This window comes from Engraulis encrasicolus, chromosome 1 (genome assembly GCF_034702125.1).
Source record: "Engraulis encrasicolus isolate BLACKSEA-1 chromosome 1, IST_EnEncr_1.0, whole genome shotgun sequence".
Taxonomy (NCBI): Eukaryota; Metazoa; Chordata; class Actinopteri; order Clupeiformes; family Engraulidae; genus Engraulis; species Engraulis encrasicolus.
The window spans coordinates 8,879,701-8,896,414 of record NC_085857.1 but is presented as its reverse complement, the minus strand read 5'-3'; the positions used below and the strand labels follow the sequence as shown (position 1 = coordinate 8,896,414).

Below are 16,714 nucleotides of genomic sequence, written 5' to 3'. Positions count from 1 at the left end.
GAACCTGTAACACTCTCTGAGATAAGAATAATCTGATGTCTAATTATTATCAATGTTTTTATTTTTGCAAACTCTGTCAAGCCTGAAATCAGGCATGGAGCCTGAATACTATCAGCCCTGCATTGATTATGTGTGTGTGTGTGTGTGTGTGTGTGTGTGTGTGTGTGTGTGTGTGTGTGTTGCAAAATCCACAATATTGACATTGATTGTGTGTGTGTGTGTGTGTGTGTGTGTGCTGTGTGTGTGTGTCTGTCCTTGAAGTGCTTGTCTAATAGACACAAATCAGGGCCCGTCAGCCGTTACCTGCCTCGACATGACACAGACAGGAGACATCCTTCACAGCCATGCACACGCCAGCCAGTCACGCAGCACAGTGGCGGTTCAACCCATGCTGTGGCCCGAGGTAAAACGTAAACATATCCCAATCGAATCTCACGCATATCCAGTGACTGGTTTCGGGTGCAGGTTCAAAAAAAGTTAATCCATAGGTAATGAAGAAAACTGCACACCGATGAACTCCCATTTAAGGGCCCGAAACGTCACGCAATAAAATGGCTTAAATGGGAGTTCATCGCTGTGCGGTTTTCGTCATCACAAAATGTAAACATAGGCAGTACAGTGGTCGAGTTGTAAAATCAAACCAGGGGGGATGGTCAGAGAATGATTGCGATTATTGCTAAGCTAATTTGACCTGGAAACGATGCTACGTCACCACACGAGGCGAGCGAGCAGGTTGAGAGCGGGTGGAATTTACGTACATGTATCACAGCCGTTAGGCTGGTTTATCAGGCTAGGGGCCCTAGGCAATTGCCTAGTCTTCCTGCTGGTAAAACCGGCTCTGGTGAAGCAGCACATCTAACGTAGCCTGGTCCTGACCATCCCATAATACTACCATTTCATTTCGTATTTATGGTCTGGCATTTGTTTGCTCTGAAGCGATTGCAGGAAGCAGGAAGTTTGCACTCAGTTATGGTTTGAAATTATTGGACACCTCTCACCCAATCGCAGGCAGTTACTCAACAACAACATAGCGCAGACCAATGGCTCTGGTGCAGATGTGTACGTCATTGTCACGAGCGTCCTCCCTCTTTTGCCCCCTTGTGGGGAGCTTATTCGCTTATTGGCCGTTTTCTGGCGGGGGGGGGGTTCGCGTTTCGATCAAAATCCTACTGCTCCAGGCACTCCACAGAGAAGCACAGCTAGACTACCGTAGTGGAGCCAATCCTTTGGCAGAAGTACGTGGGATGGCTCGCGAGGCTACATCTAACGCACCATCCATCCATCTTATCTCATCCCCATCGCCTGAATCAAAGGGGAGTCACTAAATAAGCTACCGGGCAGCTGTTTGGAGGGGCAGACAGCTCAAATCTAATTCCGCCTTGCTGTTCAGTCTTTCATCTCTGCCTCAGAAATTGGGCCGGTAACCTGGGCGGTGCCATCATTGATAAAACCTGTTGTCTACCAGGCCATCCAGAGCCAAGCACGACCCAGCAAAGAAAGCATCATCGCCCCTAACCCAAATTATTTCTAAAGAACCCAGCATGCACGTTGTGATTCTCCAGCTTTTTGAGAAATGGATGTGTTAATGGAAAACATGAGAAGTTCTGAACTGATCTTTAAAGGGCCAGCAACAACAAAGTGTCAAAAGTGTCAAACTGACGGAGGCTGCTGTCCAATTTAACTTGAGCCAATCATTGGCAATCTTTTGATACTCGTCCTTTCGGCTGGTTTAATCAGCCACATATGGCCGTTACAAATGCCATGACGAACTCTGCTCAGTGTTGCCAGATTGGGTGGTTACCCGCCCAAATGGGCTACTTTGGATGAGGGTCTGCGGGTAAAAACGGGAAAAATTGTCCATTCGGCGGTATTTTCAGCTGTTCCACCGAAGTCAATGTAATTTGTTGAATTTGGGCGGAATTTAGTGCATTTTGGCGGTTTTTGAGAACCTTCTGGGCGGGATTTGGTCAGACACATCTGGCAACACTGATTCTGCTATGACACTGCTGAGCCTGTGAGTGTGACAAGTCTGTTGACTGGGTGGGTTTGATGGCCTGTGTGACTGTCCACCTCAGCAGCAGCAGAGGAATGTTTGTCACACGGGCCTAAAGACGAGAGAGGGTGAGGGGTGGGGAACCTATGTCTCGAGGGCCGTTATAACTTTAATGTTTTGCAGCTTCAGAATGAAATGAAATAGTTTGCAAAGGAATCTTAGTGATTACAATTTCAATATAATTAGGTTATATTCAGACGACCCAGAGTCTGATTTAAAGGTGGCTGCCTTCAATATAGGCCTAAAGTGCAGAGGGAAATCCTGGTTTGTGTTCATAGTAGCCTATGGCCCTTGGAGGAATTTGAAGTGGCCCTTCGAATGAAAAAGATTCCCCACCCATGCCCTGGGCTCGAACTAACCCAGTTGAGGGGACAAGATGCCATGCTGGCAGATGAGGAAAACAACAAGATAGCCTTGCCGTGGCTTCTGCTACTGCAACAAAACTGAAGCAGGTCTCGCATGGCTGCACTGTACCCAAAACATCAAAAGGGTACAAGTAGGATAGATAGACCAAGACCCAGAAACCCAAAGCCAGCGCAGGAAAGATACAGAAACCAGAAATTATAGCATTCTTTTTTTCCGCACACAGTCTTTGCAGTAGGCAGAAAATGGTGACCATGTTTTTTTTTTAAAGAACTTACTCGGTGATCTTCTTGGCGAGTTCTGTGCATGCTGTTGTGGAGTTTGCAGAGAAGACACGGTAACCACTTTTGCCGACATTCATCCTGGACTGATAACCATAGGACAACTTCGGTGATTTGGAAAGGGAGAGAAAAGACTTGTGAGGTCCCAGACGACTTTTTGGCATACTTTCAACTTTCAGCGAATACTTTTTTTCACCCGCAAGACAACAAATTTACAGTGGTATGCAATAGACTATAAGGCAAACTAACGAGAGCAGCCCTGCAGTTATCACAAGCCTACTATTTGTAGCCTAGAACACAACCTATGTGGTTGATGCTACTTTAGAGTAGACAAATCCGAAAACAAAACGCCCTATAGTGCGAGCTATATGGCTAACTGGAACTTCAGGGATGGGTGTCAGGGATGCCCTCTGTTTTCCAGTGTCGCTGTCGCTATCCTGCAATAGCCTGATAAAAAAACACTCGCATAACAAAACCACCGGACCACCAATAGTGATAAAGCAACTGAAAACAGCGATTCTGCATCAAAACCAGCAGGACATACTACCTTGAAAAGCGCGTGTACCAGTCTGCTGTCCTGAATGTGTTTCGAGAAATAGCCTACGTCGTCTCACTAACTAGGTACACAACCCAAACAAATTCAGAGCAACCAACCACCTATGGGTGTGTTTAGGCAACTACTAACTACGGTTAGAAAGAGCCAGTCATCGATCGTTTCACACAACGCTGGGTTTGTCTACCATGCCATAAACAAGCACAACTGAGGCAATAGCTTCGTTTGTACTTCGCTCCTAAAGGCGTATTACACAACCGTCGATTAAATGTTACAAAATGTTGCCATTTCACATCCTTCTCAAGTAGTAGCAAGCCACACAATCGGATACAAAATAACAAAATTTAGGCTTCAGCCACACCACTGTAAACTTTGTTGCAATGCGGTCAGAATAAAAAAAAAAATCCCACCGTTTTCATTGGTTAAAATAAGTAGTCGACAGGCAGGCCAGCGCAGCCAATGCGCTACCAGCAACTCGCATTTCATAGGAAAAGGGGCGGTTCTCGGAAAGCTTTGGCCAATCGGATGTATGAAATGTCTGCCGGGTCAAGGAAAGGGATAACCAAAACACTGCATTGCATTTTAGGGCCAAGAGTCGTTTAATTGGCTGGAAAAAACAGATATAAACGGCGCATAAACGTTCACTTAGTTCACAAGTATGATGGCATATAAAACGAGATTGGCTTCATTATTTGTTTCAGAAGTCATACTTTGAAGAATAGCAGACATAGAAAACATAGGTTAGTTAGTTCTATTACTTTTATTCTTTTTTTAAGGCAACTATCATCCAGCAATGTAACCTACAACAAGTAATAGGGGGGAAAGTATACACTGTACACATACATAGAGTGCGTTACAATATGCAACCTTGCCTCCTCCACTTGTGCTTGTGGCCTCGCCCCGCCTCCTGGCCCATCCTCCGTGCAGAAAACGATAACGTTTCCCAGCTGTAAGACTAGCTACAACAACTTTTGAAGGACCATTTTTCATTCACCATCCCAATTGCAAATGAGAAAAATACTTTACAATCGAGCTTTTTCTTGAAAAAATATTTTTCAATATTTTCAATATCAAAAATATTGAAATATAATGCTGTTGTCAGTGATGTCATCATGACATATTACTTCCTGGTACAAGGAGACAAGCACAAGTGGAGGAGGCAAGGTCGCTTATTGTAACACACACATAGGCAAAGGACAAGGGCTTCAGGTATCACCCACAAGGTTAAATTGCCTCTAATGTGGTAGATATGGACAGAACAGTGGAAAATAAAAAAATGTTTCCCATTTTAATTGAAAATGCACATTTTGTAGCCCTTCTTCTCATCTCTGTTCCTGGAATCCTTTGGAAAGTGTCACATGCAGGCCTGCATGGCTGTGGCTAACACAGAGGCCCCCTTGGTGCTGTGCAAAACATCTGACCTCTCTCTCTCTCTCTCACACACACACACACACACACACACACACACACACACACACACACACACACACACACACACACACACACACACACACACACACACACACAACACAGACAGACAGACAGACAGACAGACAGACAGACAGACACACATTCTGTTCAAGATAACCCAGTTTTCCTTCTCTCCTTCCCTCTCAATGTCTGCATATCTCTCTCTCTCTCTTTCTCTCTCTCTCAAATACAAACTCAAATGCTCTCTTTCTCTCATACTGTTCAAGATAACCCAGTTATTCTTCTCTTTCCCTCTCAGTCTCTGCCCATATCTCTTTCTCTCTCTCTCTCTCTCTCTCTCTCTCTCTCTCTCTCTCTCTCTCTCTGTCAAATAAAACCTCAAATGCACTTTATTGGCATGCCTGTGAGTGTCAAGTGTGGCCAAAGCTCCTCTCTCGTCCTCCCTCCTCCTCCTCCTCTCTCTTCCCTCCTCCTCCTCCTCTCTCCATTCCACTCATATGGGGCACCTAAGTCACGCCCTCTACTTCCTGGTTCATGGGGCAGGGGGAGTCAAAAAATGATTACTGGGCTTGAAAATGAGTGATTTTTGGATTTGTGGTGCATAGGTGGAGGTCCAAGGTTTGAATTGGTGTCAAAAAAACACAACTTTTCAAGCCCAGTAATTATTTTTTGACTCCCCCTGCCCCATGAACCAGGAAGTGGAGGGCGTGACTTAGGTGCCCCATTGTTCATAAGCCCCTAATAACGTTGCCGCTCTCAGCCCTCTGCGTCCTTCCCGCGGACCTGTGGCTGTGGCTGTGCTGGCGGTGGCTGCTGCTGCTGCTCGGAGGGGTTGTTCTGCGGCTGCTCAGGGGGGTTCCTCAGCTGCTGCTCGGGGTTCATCTGTGACTCAGGCGGGTTCCTCAGTGGCTGCTGCTGCTCGGGGTGGTTCCTCGTCAGCTGCTCGGGGTGGTTCCTCAGTGGTTGCTCGGGGTGGTTCCTTGTCGGCTGCTCTGGGTGGTTCCTCGTCGACTGCTCGGGGGGGTTGTCCCTCCTCGGCGGCAGCACCTTCTCCCAGAGCAGGTCCAGGAGATAAAAAATAAAATAAAAAGAGTCATGTTTTTTACAGTTACAGTCAGCAGAAGGTATCCGTTACACTGAATGACAATTTCATTTTGCACGTCTTTGACCCACCTTCTCGCGGAGCAGGTCCAGGATGACCTGCCTCTCCTGGCTCTCCAGCTCGAACCTCTGCTCCCGTTCCCGCCGCTCAGCCGCCAGCCGCTCGCGCTCCAGTCCGATCTTCTCGCGCTCGAGCTCCAGCTCCTCGCGCCGCAGCGCCATCTCCTCCTCGCGCAGACGCGTCTCGGCCTCCGCCCGCTTCTCCAGGAAGCTGAGGATCTCCGCGTAGGTCTGGCAGCAGCACTGGCACGCCCGCTTGGCCGTGGGCGCCAACGCCAACGCCCCTCCCCCTCCCCCTCCTCCGGGCAGCAGCAGCTCCGGGAGGCCGCAGTTATCGCCGTCGTCATCGCCGTCGTCGTCGTCATCGTCCACCAGCTCCTGCACCCCGCTGATGAGGTGTCCGTGTCGGCCGCTAACGCCAACGGCCTCCTCCCCGGGGGGCTCAGGGGTCGTGACCACTGGGGAGTGGGAGAGGGGCAGGTTATGGGGGTCAAAGGTGGAGGTGTGTGTGTGTGATACTTTAAAAGGAAAAAAGTTTACCGCACACTTATTGGACTTTATGCTTTTTTAATCAGAGCGAACAATGCGTTTCGCCTCTGTGCGTCATCAGGTGAAACACGTTTTTCGTTCAAAATAAATGAGCGTAAAGTCAAACAAGTGTGCGGTAAACGTTTTTCCTTTTAAAGTATTTATCAGCACCTAGAAGGTGTGCATGGGTCTTTGAACTTTTGCGTGTGAGTTTGTGGTCCATGGTGGTTGCAGACCGTTGTGATGTGAAACATGCTCCATTTTATTTTACATTTTGTTTGGATGTTAGCGTATGTCTTTAGTGTATGTCCTATCCTGTCCTATCCTGAACACTCAACCCACTCTCCCTCCACTGTCAGCCTCTAGCCAGCAAGGCCACTGACAACCCCCCCCCCCATCCCCCCACCACCATATCTGCGACTGAACATTCCACCTGCACTACTATACTCGTGACTGAACTTTCAACCTGCACTAACTCAAAACATGCACACACACACACACACACACACACACACACACACACACACACACACACACACACACACACACACACACACACACACACACACACACACACACACACACACACACACACACAAGCACACTGCACTTTCTGCACTAAACCCAAACATACACACACTGACACACACACACACACACACACACACACACACACACACACACACACACACACACACACACACACACACACACACACACGAACACACACACAAGACGCACACCGCACCTTCTACCTGCACTAAACACATACACACACATACACACACACACACACACACACACACACACACACACACACACACACACACACACTGCTGCTGGTGTACTTGACAGACCTTTTTTAATATTTATTTTCTTCAAAATGCTACTATTACCATGTCAGAACGCTATAAAGGACTTTTTTTAGGAAAAGCACAAAAGCACAACAGATACCTCTTAATGTATGTCCTCTACAAGTCTTCTGTTGTCCAGTCTTGCACTTTAAATGTCTGTATGAGCACTGTCTATGTCCATACTGTCTTAAGTCCATGTATAAGTACTGTCTATGTCTATACTGTCTATGTCCTTACCTAGATTAGTCTATGTCTAATGGGAAAGCAAGAAATGTAATTTCAAATTCTTTGTATGACCAGTGCATGTAAAGAAATTGACAATAAAACCTACTTGACTTGACTATCTATATGTGTCTCCATGTACAGTATCAATATATAACAGTATATGTGTCCGTGTCGGGCGCCAACACCAGCGGCCTCCTCATGATAATATACTGTATATACTAAGCCAGTAGTTCCCAACCTACAGTATGGGTTGGGACCCAACCTATGGGTCGCCAAAGATCCACAGAGGGTCGCAAAGCCCTCTTCATTTTAAGGGGTTTAATTTAAAATACCATGTATAGCCCATGTTGGGTCACCAAAGCGTTCCAATGGTAAAAACATGGGTCCCTGAAGAAAAAGGTTGGGAACCACTGTACTAATCAACATCATTAGGTTAAACTTAAAGGTAACACTTTATAATAATGTTCCTTAGTAAAGACTCAGTAAATAATTAACTAATGATGAATAAAACATTAACAAATGTTTTTATTATTAACTAAGCTTTATTAATGCTTTATAAAATATCTACAAATGATATATTCAAGATTTTACACACCTTATAACAGACTATTTTATTCATTTACAAGCAACTTGTAAATGTTTGATAAATATGAAATATTAACATAACATTTCCTAGTCATTTACAAGCATTTGTTTACATTTCCTAATCATTTACGAACGTTTGTTAATGTTTTGTTCATCAATAGTTAATTATTTATGAAGTCTTTAAAATGCTTTTTTGCATCCATTATTATAAAGTGTTACCAACTTAAAGAATCGTCTAGTAGAGTAAGATAATTCAAACTCCGCCCACCCAATGCAAAGGAGTGTGCTCAAGTTGGGAGTGTGTTCCAATATGCGACCTTGCCTCCTCCACTTGTGCTTGTCTCCTCGTACCAGGAAGTCATGATGACATCACTGACCACAGCATTATATTTCAATATCTTGCAAAAGTTCAATTGTAAAGCCGTCTTCTCATTTGCAATTGGGATGGTGAATGAAAAACAGTCCCTCAAAAGTTGTTGTGGCTAGGCTGACAGCTGGGAAACTTTATCGGTTTCTCCACGGAGGGGCTAGGAGGTGGGGCGAGGAGACAAGCACAAGTGGAGGAGGCAAGGTCGCATATTGTAACGCACGCTTGGTCTCCCCTGCTTCTTCTTCACTTTTTCTGGTGTTTGGCGATGATCGCTACCGCCATCTACAGCGCTATGGGAACTCCATGTATTCTCAACCTAAAGTCTCCAAAGGTCTCCTAACCGAAGGTTTCCTAAAAGGGCGTTCCCCTGAGATCACGTGGATGCCGGAGAAGTGTGCCTGAAGTATCTTACTCAACTAGACGATTGTTTGATTAGGTCTGTAGCGAAGGGGAGTAGAGTTGCCCAGCTGGGACTCGAACCCAGACCTTCTGGGGTAGTAAACCGGGGCTCTGACCGCTACACCAAAGAGCCAGGCTCGTTGGCATGTTAGTCAGAACACATCCACAACCCTAGTGATGGTCACTCCACGTGAAATGACCCAAAAGTGTGCCTGAAGTATCCTACTCAACTAGACGATTGTTTGATTAGGTCATTCTGCAGCAGAGGTGGAATACTTAGTTACTCATGAGGAGCGATTCTTGCCCCCTCACCTGTAGGGGGTGCTGTGGCAGACAGCAGGTCGGGTTTCTCCTGCTCCTCCTGCATGCTGAGCTCCTCCAGGACTCTCCTCCTCAGCTCCTCGTCGTGGTACTTGCTCTCCTCCTTCCCCAGGACTCTCCTCCTCAGCAGCTCGTCGTCATGGTACTTGCTCTCCTCCTTCCCCAGCACCTTCTCCGCCTCCAGCTCAAGCACCACCTGAAGCAGGTCCTCCTTCTGGGCATACAGACGCTCCGTACCAAACCTGACAAAACAAGAAAACATATGAAATAAAGTTATATATTTAATGAATAAAGTGAGTTGGAGAGAGAGATGGGGTGAGGGTTATGACCCAGCACCACCTGAAGCAAGTCCTCCTTCTGGGCATACAGACGCTCCGTACCAAACCTGAGCCACCACAGAAATACAGAAATAAGAAATATACGAAATAAAGTTATTAGGGCGATTAAAAAAATTAACTCATTTTAATCGCACTACAAAATATAGCTTAATAGTTCTGGATTAGACCAGTGGAGGGCAGTATTACGCCTGATGGTGAACAGCCTGCTGAAATTGAGAAGAATTCTCTCTTCTTTTAAAAAGGAACAATATCTTTAGATTAAGCTTATTTATTGTCATTAGACAAAATCCATGTGAAATTATTTTTTTTACTGTTCTCAAGTCAGATATTTAAATGCAATTAAAATGTGATTAATTCGATTAATTAATTTCAAAGCCTATAGATTAATTCGATTAAAAAATGTAATCGAGTCCCAGCCCTAAAAGTTATATATTTAATGAATAAAGTTCATAAAGAGTTGGAGAGAGCGATGGGGTGAGGGTTATGACCCAGCACCTCCTGAAGCAAGTCCTCCTTCTGGGCATACAGACGCTCCGTACCAAACCTGAACCAGCCACCATATGACAAAAAGAAATATATGAAATAAAGTCATATATTTCATATATTTTGGGGGTTTTCTTTTACCTTAGTAAAAGTTAGCTCAGTTATTATTTATTACCTCATTTTACTATTATTGGTCCATCACTGTTACTTGTCCTGTCTTGCACTTTGATGTCAGTCTGTAAATGTCAGTCCTGTAAATGTCAGTCCTGTGAATGTCAGTCCTGTGCATGTCTATGTCCATTCATGGTATAGAGAGAGAACGTAATTTCAATTTCCTTGTATGACATATGAAGAAACTGACAATAAAAGCTGACTTGACTTGACTTGACCTGCGCAGGCTTGGGAAGTCCTGCTTCTTGTAGTGTGTGTGTGTGTGTTCTGCTTCTTGTAGTGTGTGTGTGTGTGTGTGTGTGTGTGTGTGTGTGTGTGTGTGTGTGTGTGTGTGTGTGTGTGTGTTCACCTGCGCAGGCTTGGGAAGTCTTGTTTCTTGTAGTGTGTGTGTGTGTGTGTGTGTGTCTGCTACTCACCTGCGCAGGCTTGGGAAGTCTTGTTTCTTGTAGTGTGTGTGTGTGTGTGTGTGTGTGTCTGCTACTCACCTGCGCAGGCTTGGGAAGTCTTGTTTCTTGTAGTGTGTGTGTGTGTGTGTATTACTCACCTGCGCAGGCTTGGGAAGTCTTGTTTCTTGTAGTGTGTGTGTGTGTGTGTGTGTGTGTGTGTGTGTGTGTGTGTGTGTGTTGTCACCTGCGCAGGCTAGGGAAGTCTTGCTTCTTGTAGTGTGTGTGTGTGTGTGTGTGTGTGTGTGTGTGTGTGTGTGTGTGTGTGTTGTCACCTGCGCAGGCTAGGGAAGTCCTGCTTCTTGTAGTGTGTGTGTGTGTGTGTGTGTGTGTGTGTGTGTGTGTGTGTTGTCACCTGCGCAGGCTAGGGAAGTCTTGACTCTTGTAGTGTGTGTGTGTGTGTGTGTGTGTGTGTGTGTGTGTGTGTGTCTGTTGTCACCTGCGTAGGCTGGGGAAGTCTTGGTTCTTGTAGTGTGTGTGTGTGTGTGTGTGTGTGTGTGTGTGTGTGTGTGTGTGTGTGTGTGTGTGTGTGTGTGTGTGTGTGTGTGTTGTCACCTGCGCAGGCTAGGGAAGTCCTGCTTCTTGTAGTGTGTGTGTGTGTGTGTGTGTGTGTGTGTGTGTGTGTGTGTGTGTGTGTGTGTGTGTGTGTGTGTGTGTGTGTGTGTGTGTGTGTGTGTCTGCTCCTCACCTGCGTAGGCTAGGGAAGTCTTGCTTCTTGTAGTGTGTGTGTGTGTGTGTGTGTGTGTGTGTGTGTGTGTGTGTGTGTGTGTGTGTCTGCTCCTCACCTGCGTAGGCTAGGGGAGTCCTGCTTCTTGTAGTGTGTGTGTGTGTGTGTGTGTGTGTGTGTGTGTGTGTGTGTGTGTGTGTGTGTGTGTGTGTGTTGTCACCTGCGTAGGCTAGGGAAGTCTTGCTTCTTGTAGTGTGTGTGTGTGTGTGTGTGTGTGTGTGTGTGTGTGTGTGTGTGTGTGTGTGTGTGTGTGTTGTCACCTGCGTAGGCTAGGGAAGTCTTGCTTCTTGTAGTGTGTGTGTGTGTGTGTGTGTGTGTGTGTGTGTGTGTGTGTGTGTTGTCACCTGCGCAGACTGGGGAAGTCTTGCTTCTTGTAGTAATCCAGCAGCAGCATGGTCCTCTCTCGGCAGCGGCGCGCGTCCACCTCGAAGCAGGGATGCAAATTATCGATTAATTCATTAATCATTAGTTGATAGTCTTATCGATCGACTTACGATTAATTGATAAGCGGCGGTTTCCCCCCGAAATATCAATGTTTCTCGAAAAAAAGGACTAAATCTGAACATTTTAATTAAAATTTTAGATAAAATACCACATTTAAATTAATTCTATTTCAATTCTTTAATCCAAAGGTGATTTAAATATTCCCACTATTCATACCCCTCTTAACACACACTCTTCACATGCCCATTTCACCTGGGTCTCTTGTCGGTTGAATTGTCGATTAATTGCGATTAATGTTTTTAATTGATTAACACATTGATCGATTAAAGTCGATTAATCGATTAATCGTTTGCATCCCTACCTCGAAGCTCTCGTCCTGCAGGGCGGCGCTGATGATCTCGCCCACGCGGCCCCAGCTGCGCGTCGTCTCCTTGGCCTTGAAGGGGTTCTGGGCGACGACCTCACGCAGCAGCATGATGTCATGGCGGGCCGAGAAACGCACCTGACGCTTGCGCGGGGTGGTGCTGGCGGAGGGCCCGGCGATGGAGAAACCTATTGGGGGGGTGGGGGGGGGGGGGGGGGGTTATTATACCATGAAGAAGGTCGTTTAGTAGCACAAGGTAGCCCCTTAATGCACGCCGTACCTCCAGTGGCACGCTGCAATAGTCATTGAAATGTACCTACCATAGCACTACAATACTATGACACAACACAGGCCCTTTAGCAATGCACCACGACTTGGTCATTACCATACTGGTAACAACAAATTTATAATGCCGCGTCTTAAGGGGTTAAGTTCATCTGATCTCTTAACCCAGTGTTTCCCAACCTATGGATCGGGACTCAATCTAAGGGTCGCCAAAGATCTGCAGAGGGTCGCGAAGTCCTCTTGATTTTGAGGGGTCTACTTTTAAATACCCTATATAGCCCATGTTGAATAAATGACAAAGCATTTACTAATATATGCATAGAAGCAACAAAATGTAAGCGCTACTACATTAAACATTTAGGCCAATTCCATATTGGACCAAAGAGAAATTGAGGAATAAAATAAACTGAAATATTAGTTTTCGCAAGAAACAGAGGGTATCATTCGACTCCGTCTCGTGCGGGCCCTCGCGTGATTGGGTCACCAAAGCTTACGATGGTAAAAACATGGGGCCCTGAAGAAAAAGGTTGGGAACCACTGGCTTAACCCTTAGAGGAGTAGGCCTGCCATGACAAATATGTGATTAGAATCTTGCTAAAATGTTGAGTTCTCATTATGATGTCTTCCATCAGGGACCATATTGGACATGAGTGTTTCTACGCTTTTACATATCGTCCTATAACCATAAATAAACCAAACCAAACCAAACCAAACAAGGACTTGGCCGGATTTTTATATTTGGAAATAATCCCTAAAATCCTAACTCCTCAAAGGGTTAATCGTGTTTCTGAAACACCCTCCAGCTGTTTTGTGTGTGTGTGTGTGTGTGTGTGTGTGTGTGTGTGTGTGTGTGTGTGTGTGTGTGTGTGTGTGTGTGTGTGTGTGTGTGTGTGTGTGTGTGTGTGTGTGTGTGTGTGCTTGCCTGCACGTGTGCGTGTGTGTAAGTGCATACATGTGTATGGGATAGATAAAGCTAGGTGCATGAATGCCAGATTTTTCCTGGCTTTTATTTTTAAAGGTGCCCTATTATGCTATTTAGAATAACTTTCATTGTTAATATTTTGCTTTACTGTGGTTAGTGGAGTTAATTTTGAATGATCACTTGTTTTCATGTCCATTATTTTTTATCATTGTGTACATGCACCCTACGCCGCCTGTTTGAAACGCGTGGAAGTGCAGAATGTTAGACCCTTCAACATTCTGAAATCTCGACGCAGCATGGAGCGTTTCATCAAGCATTCTATTACTAATATTACGTCAGCAGCACAGCTGTTTTTGACCTGGAATCCAACCCTGTAGCCTATGTCTAAAGTTGACAGCCAAATAGTTCACCCAATGTCCACAATTAATCTGAAAAGGACGCATCATAAGTCCCACGTTGTTATTTGTGTTATTCTGTGTCATTTGCTGAAACCCAGTCCCTATCCAATGCGAGTCTTCCGTGCATGGGCTTCAGTTTGATTTCAAAATCGCTTGGGACAAGGCTGCCATTCATCTGAGAAAGGGTTGAAAGTGCTGGGTACAGGCTATTGCTTCCGATTTGAGGTTTCATGAAATAATACGCATATTGCATATGATGCGTAATAACGCGATTGTGACCATATTTAAAAAAAAAAAACAAAAAAAAAAAAACGAATAGCCATCTGCGCTGTCTTGTTTATTTCTGCGCTGAAGAATCTTTATCTCAAACATTATTAACGCAACAGTAGGGGCCTGATTGGTTAACCCGCTGTCTAGCCTTGCATACTGTAGCCCTAAAGTTGAAGTTATCAGCCAAGTTTACTGCTCGCAAACAGACAAGTGTCGCGCTGGTCTAGGTGGGAGAAGTCTAGATCTGCTGTTGACAGGTGGAAATTTGAAGACACAAAGAATGTTCTGGGATTGAAATCAGATCACATTCCCTTGTTAATGACATAACCTTCACAAAATAGGCTTTCCAATAAGCTAATCATCTGCAATTGCATACACAGTTCAAAGGATAGGCCTATTTATTCAGCGAAGTTGTGGACATTTTCTTCGCTCCCGCGGCAGCCCCCATCTGGCTGTCAAAGACGCAGTCCGAAATTGAAAGAGTGCGCCCAGTAAGACAAGGGCACGACTTGTCAGACTCAAACCTATCAATTCAACGTCTGTCCGTGATATCGTGACACCCTATTTGTGATATGAACTCCGTGTTCAAATTCGTCCTGTGGTCTATTTGCAAGCCAGCCTGACTAGGCTACTGAGCGCACGCGTTGTTGGCTTTTAAAAATGAGTTCCTGTTTGCTCGTTGTCTGTAGGCCTAATGCACAATGGTGATAGGCTATGCTTCATAAAAAATACATTTCAAGGTATTTTCAGGTGCATGGTTTCATTTTAGTAACTGCATTTCTATTTAGTCCCCGGCAGAAATGATGCGCCCACTGGATTGGAAGCGCAATGGGCAGTCCTCGATGGATTGGTTTCATACTGGGTCTTATAACGCCTAGGCCTAGTCTCGGTTTCGTGGTTTTTTTGTTCGCATTTATCGACAGGACAGGATTTTTTTTATATAGGCCTATAACAATAGGCCCTGTCCGTTTCAGTTTCATTATTTTTGGCATGCCGACCGACGACTCGACCAGTTTTAAGCGACGTCAAGCCAATACCCGTTGCTCTTGCAGATATGATGAACAAAACTGCGTTGCATTTTAATTACTGAATTGTATTCTACGCATAGCCTATACTAACTGGCTAGTCCTTGCCAACATTGCTGATGCAAACGGCTGCTGGTCATGTCGTGATACCTATTTGGATAACATCAGCGCACGTCTTCTAATTAATGTTATGCTTCAAGCGGCAATACAAGTGTAGGGTTTTCACATCTTACCAAACAAAAGTTAGTCTTGCCAACAGCATATGCAAAACGGCCCTGAAGTGAATAGAGAAAGGAGAGATTCGAGTCTTTCACCCACTTGGAAGTGTTTTGGATTCTCAGTGCGCAACTGCGTTAACGCGTTCTGCCTGTTTTCGACCTTCCTCATTCAACTGTTTCTGACCCGTTAGCCATAGGCCTACCTACCGGTATTTTATCAATGTAAAATGCAGCTTTAATATCACAATGAAACAAAAATATATAACTTGGGCCACAGGTGAGTGTAGCCTCCAGTCTAGACCGATGCTGTAGCCTATTGACGGAGCCGATTTATGAATTGAAAAAAAAAAAACATGCGTAATGGAATAAACTTGTGGATGGCGAAATCCTACACTATCCTTGTAGGCTACACTATTCTTGTACACTATTTTGTACACTGAGTGGTGTATTCACAAATAGGATACATCTCATCACAATACTGTCAAATTCAGATAGGCCTAGGCTATGTGGCTGCGATGAACAAATGCGCATTAGGTCTACTGTCTCTGCAATTAATAAATGGTCTGTGACATCGTCAACACTCCATCCCATAAGCAGCAATGTTAGGTACAGCATGACGTAGACCCGTACCGGAAACAAAAGCTATAGAATGTTGAAAACCCAACCACGCGTTCTCTGACAGTTGAGAAATAGCGTTCCTGCGGCAGAGAAATTCTCCCCCAAGAGGCCAATTTGTGAAATGCAGCTTTCACCAAGCTTTTACATACAACAGATGCTGTGTAACCCAATAAATGGGTAGTGGACATGAAAAAGCATAATAGGACCCCTTTAAGGCGTTAATCGAATCGAGTGATTTTAAAAAACCTGATAGAATCAAAGTGGCTATGAAAGTCATTGTTGACATCCAGTGACTTGACATTAAGATGAATAAAACTAACATCAACTAATCTGATCACATCTTCTGTGTGTCAAGTTCACACGGGCTGCCTTACCCTTTTCAAAGCATCCTGGCCTGAACTCTAAATAGTGGTCACTGGTCAGAAAAAGGGTAGACTACCAAGGACAGGACAGGACAGACTGCCAAGGACAGGACTGGAGTCTTGTAAAGAATTATCATTGGACATACAAGCTGCTGTTTTTTCATCTAACAACTATTTAAAGTGCTTTGAGGAATGCGCGTGACTGACATCGCGTCTCAGCGCGTGACAAAGTGACCTATTTGGATGCGGAGGCTTGAGCGACGCCACTTACAGCCAGGGTATTTTGTGGGCAACCGTCTCTGCCGACTGTGTGTGTGTGTGTGTGTGTGTGTGCGAGTGACGTCGCTCTTAAATCGCCTTGCCCAGCACAGCACACAAGTAGCGGCAACGTCTGACCTGCAAAGACTACGCAGTCTGACAAATACGCAGCGGCGCGCGGCCGAGTGTTTATGAACGAGTGGGCATCTGCAACATAATCCACATGTTACCACGAACTGACAAGAAGCCCTTGGTGGTGATTTC

At 45.3% G+C, this 16,714-nt stretch overlaps 2 protein-coding genes across 3 annotated transcripts in view; both read right to left on the bottom strand.

Moving 5' to 3' along the window:
• The window catches only part of LOC134447081 (phosphoribosyl pyrophosphate synthase-associated protein 1-like), a 36,954-nt gene extending 33,294 nt beyond the window's left edge, over nucleotides 1-3,660 (bottom strand). Inside the window, exons 1-2 of one of the 2 annotated variants that reach the window (XM_063196377.1) lie at nucleotides 3,245-3,660; nucleotides 2,695-2,801 (exon numbers count right to left, since the gene is read on the bottom strand). In XM_063196377.1, coding sequence (XP_063052447.1) covers nucleotides 2,695-2,777 — 83 coding nt within the window. In that variant the 5' untranslated portion in view covers nucleotides 2,778-2,801; nucleotides 3,245-3,660. Of the gene's footprint in view, nucleotides 1-2,694 lie in introns of both variants that reach the window. The other variant, XM_063196369.1, reaches the window with a different exon arrangement.
• A 1,753-nt stretch (nucleotides 3,661-5,413) lies between these two features.
• The window catches only part of si:dkey-45d16.4 (trichohyalin), an 11,431-nt gene continuing 130 nt past the window's right edge, over nucleotides 5,414-16,714 (bottom strand). The window contains exons 2-6 of the mRNA XM_063196362.1: nucleotides 12,092-12,282; nucleotides 11,631-11,710; nucleotides 9,116-9,366; nucleotides 5,855-6,300; nucleotides 5,414-5,728 (exon numbers count right to left, since the gene is read on the bottom strand). Of these exons, the coding sequence (XP_063052432.1) occupies nucleotides 5,438-5,728; nucleotides 5,855-6,300; nucleotides 9,116-9,366; nucleotides 11,631-11,710; nucleotides 12,092-12,282 (1,259 nt within the window). The 3' untranslated portion in view covers nucleotides 5,414-5,437. The remainder of the gene's footprint in view (nucleotides 5,729-5,854; nucleotides 6,301-9,115; nucleotides 9,367-11,630; nucleotides 11,711-12,091; nucleotides 12,283-16,714) is intronic.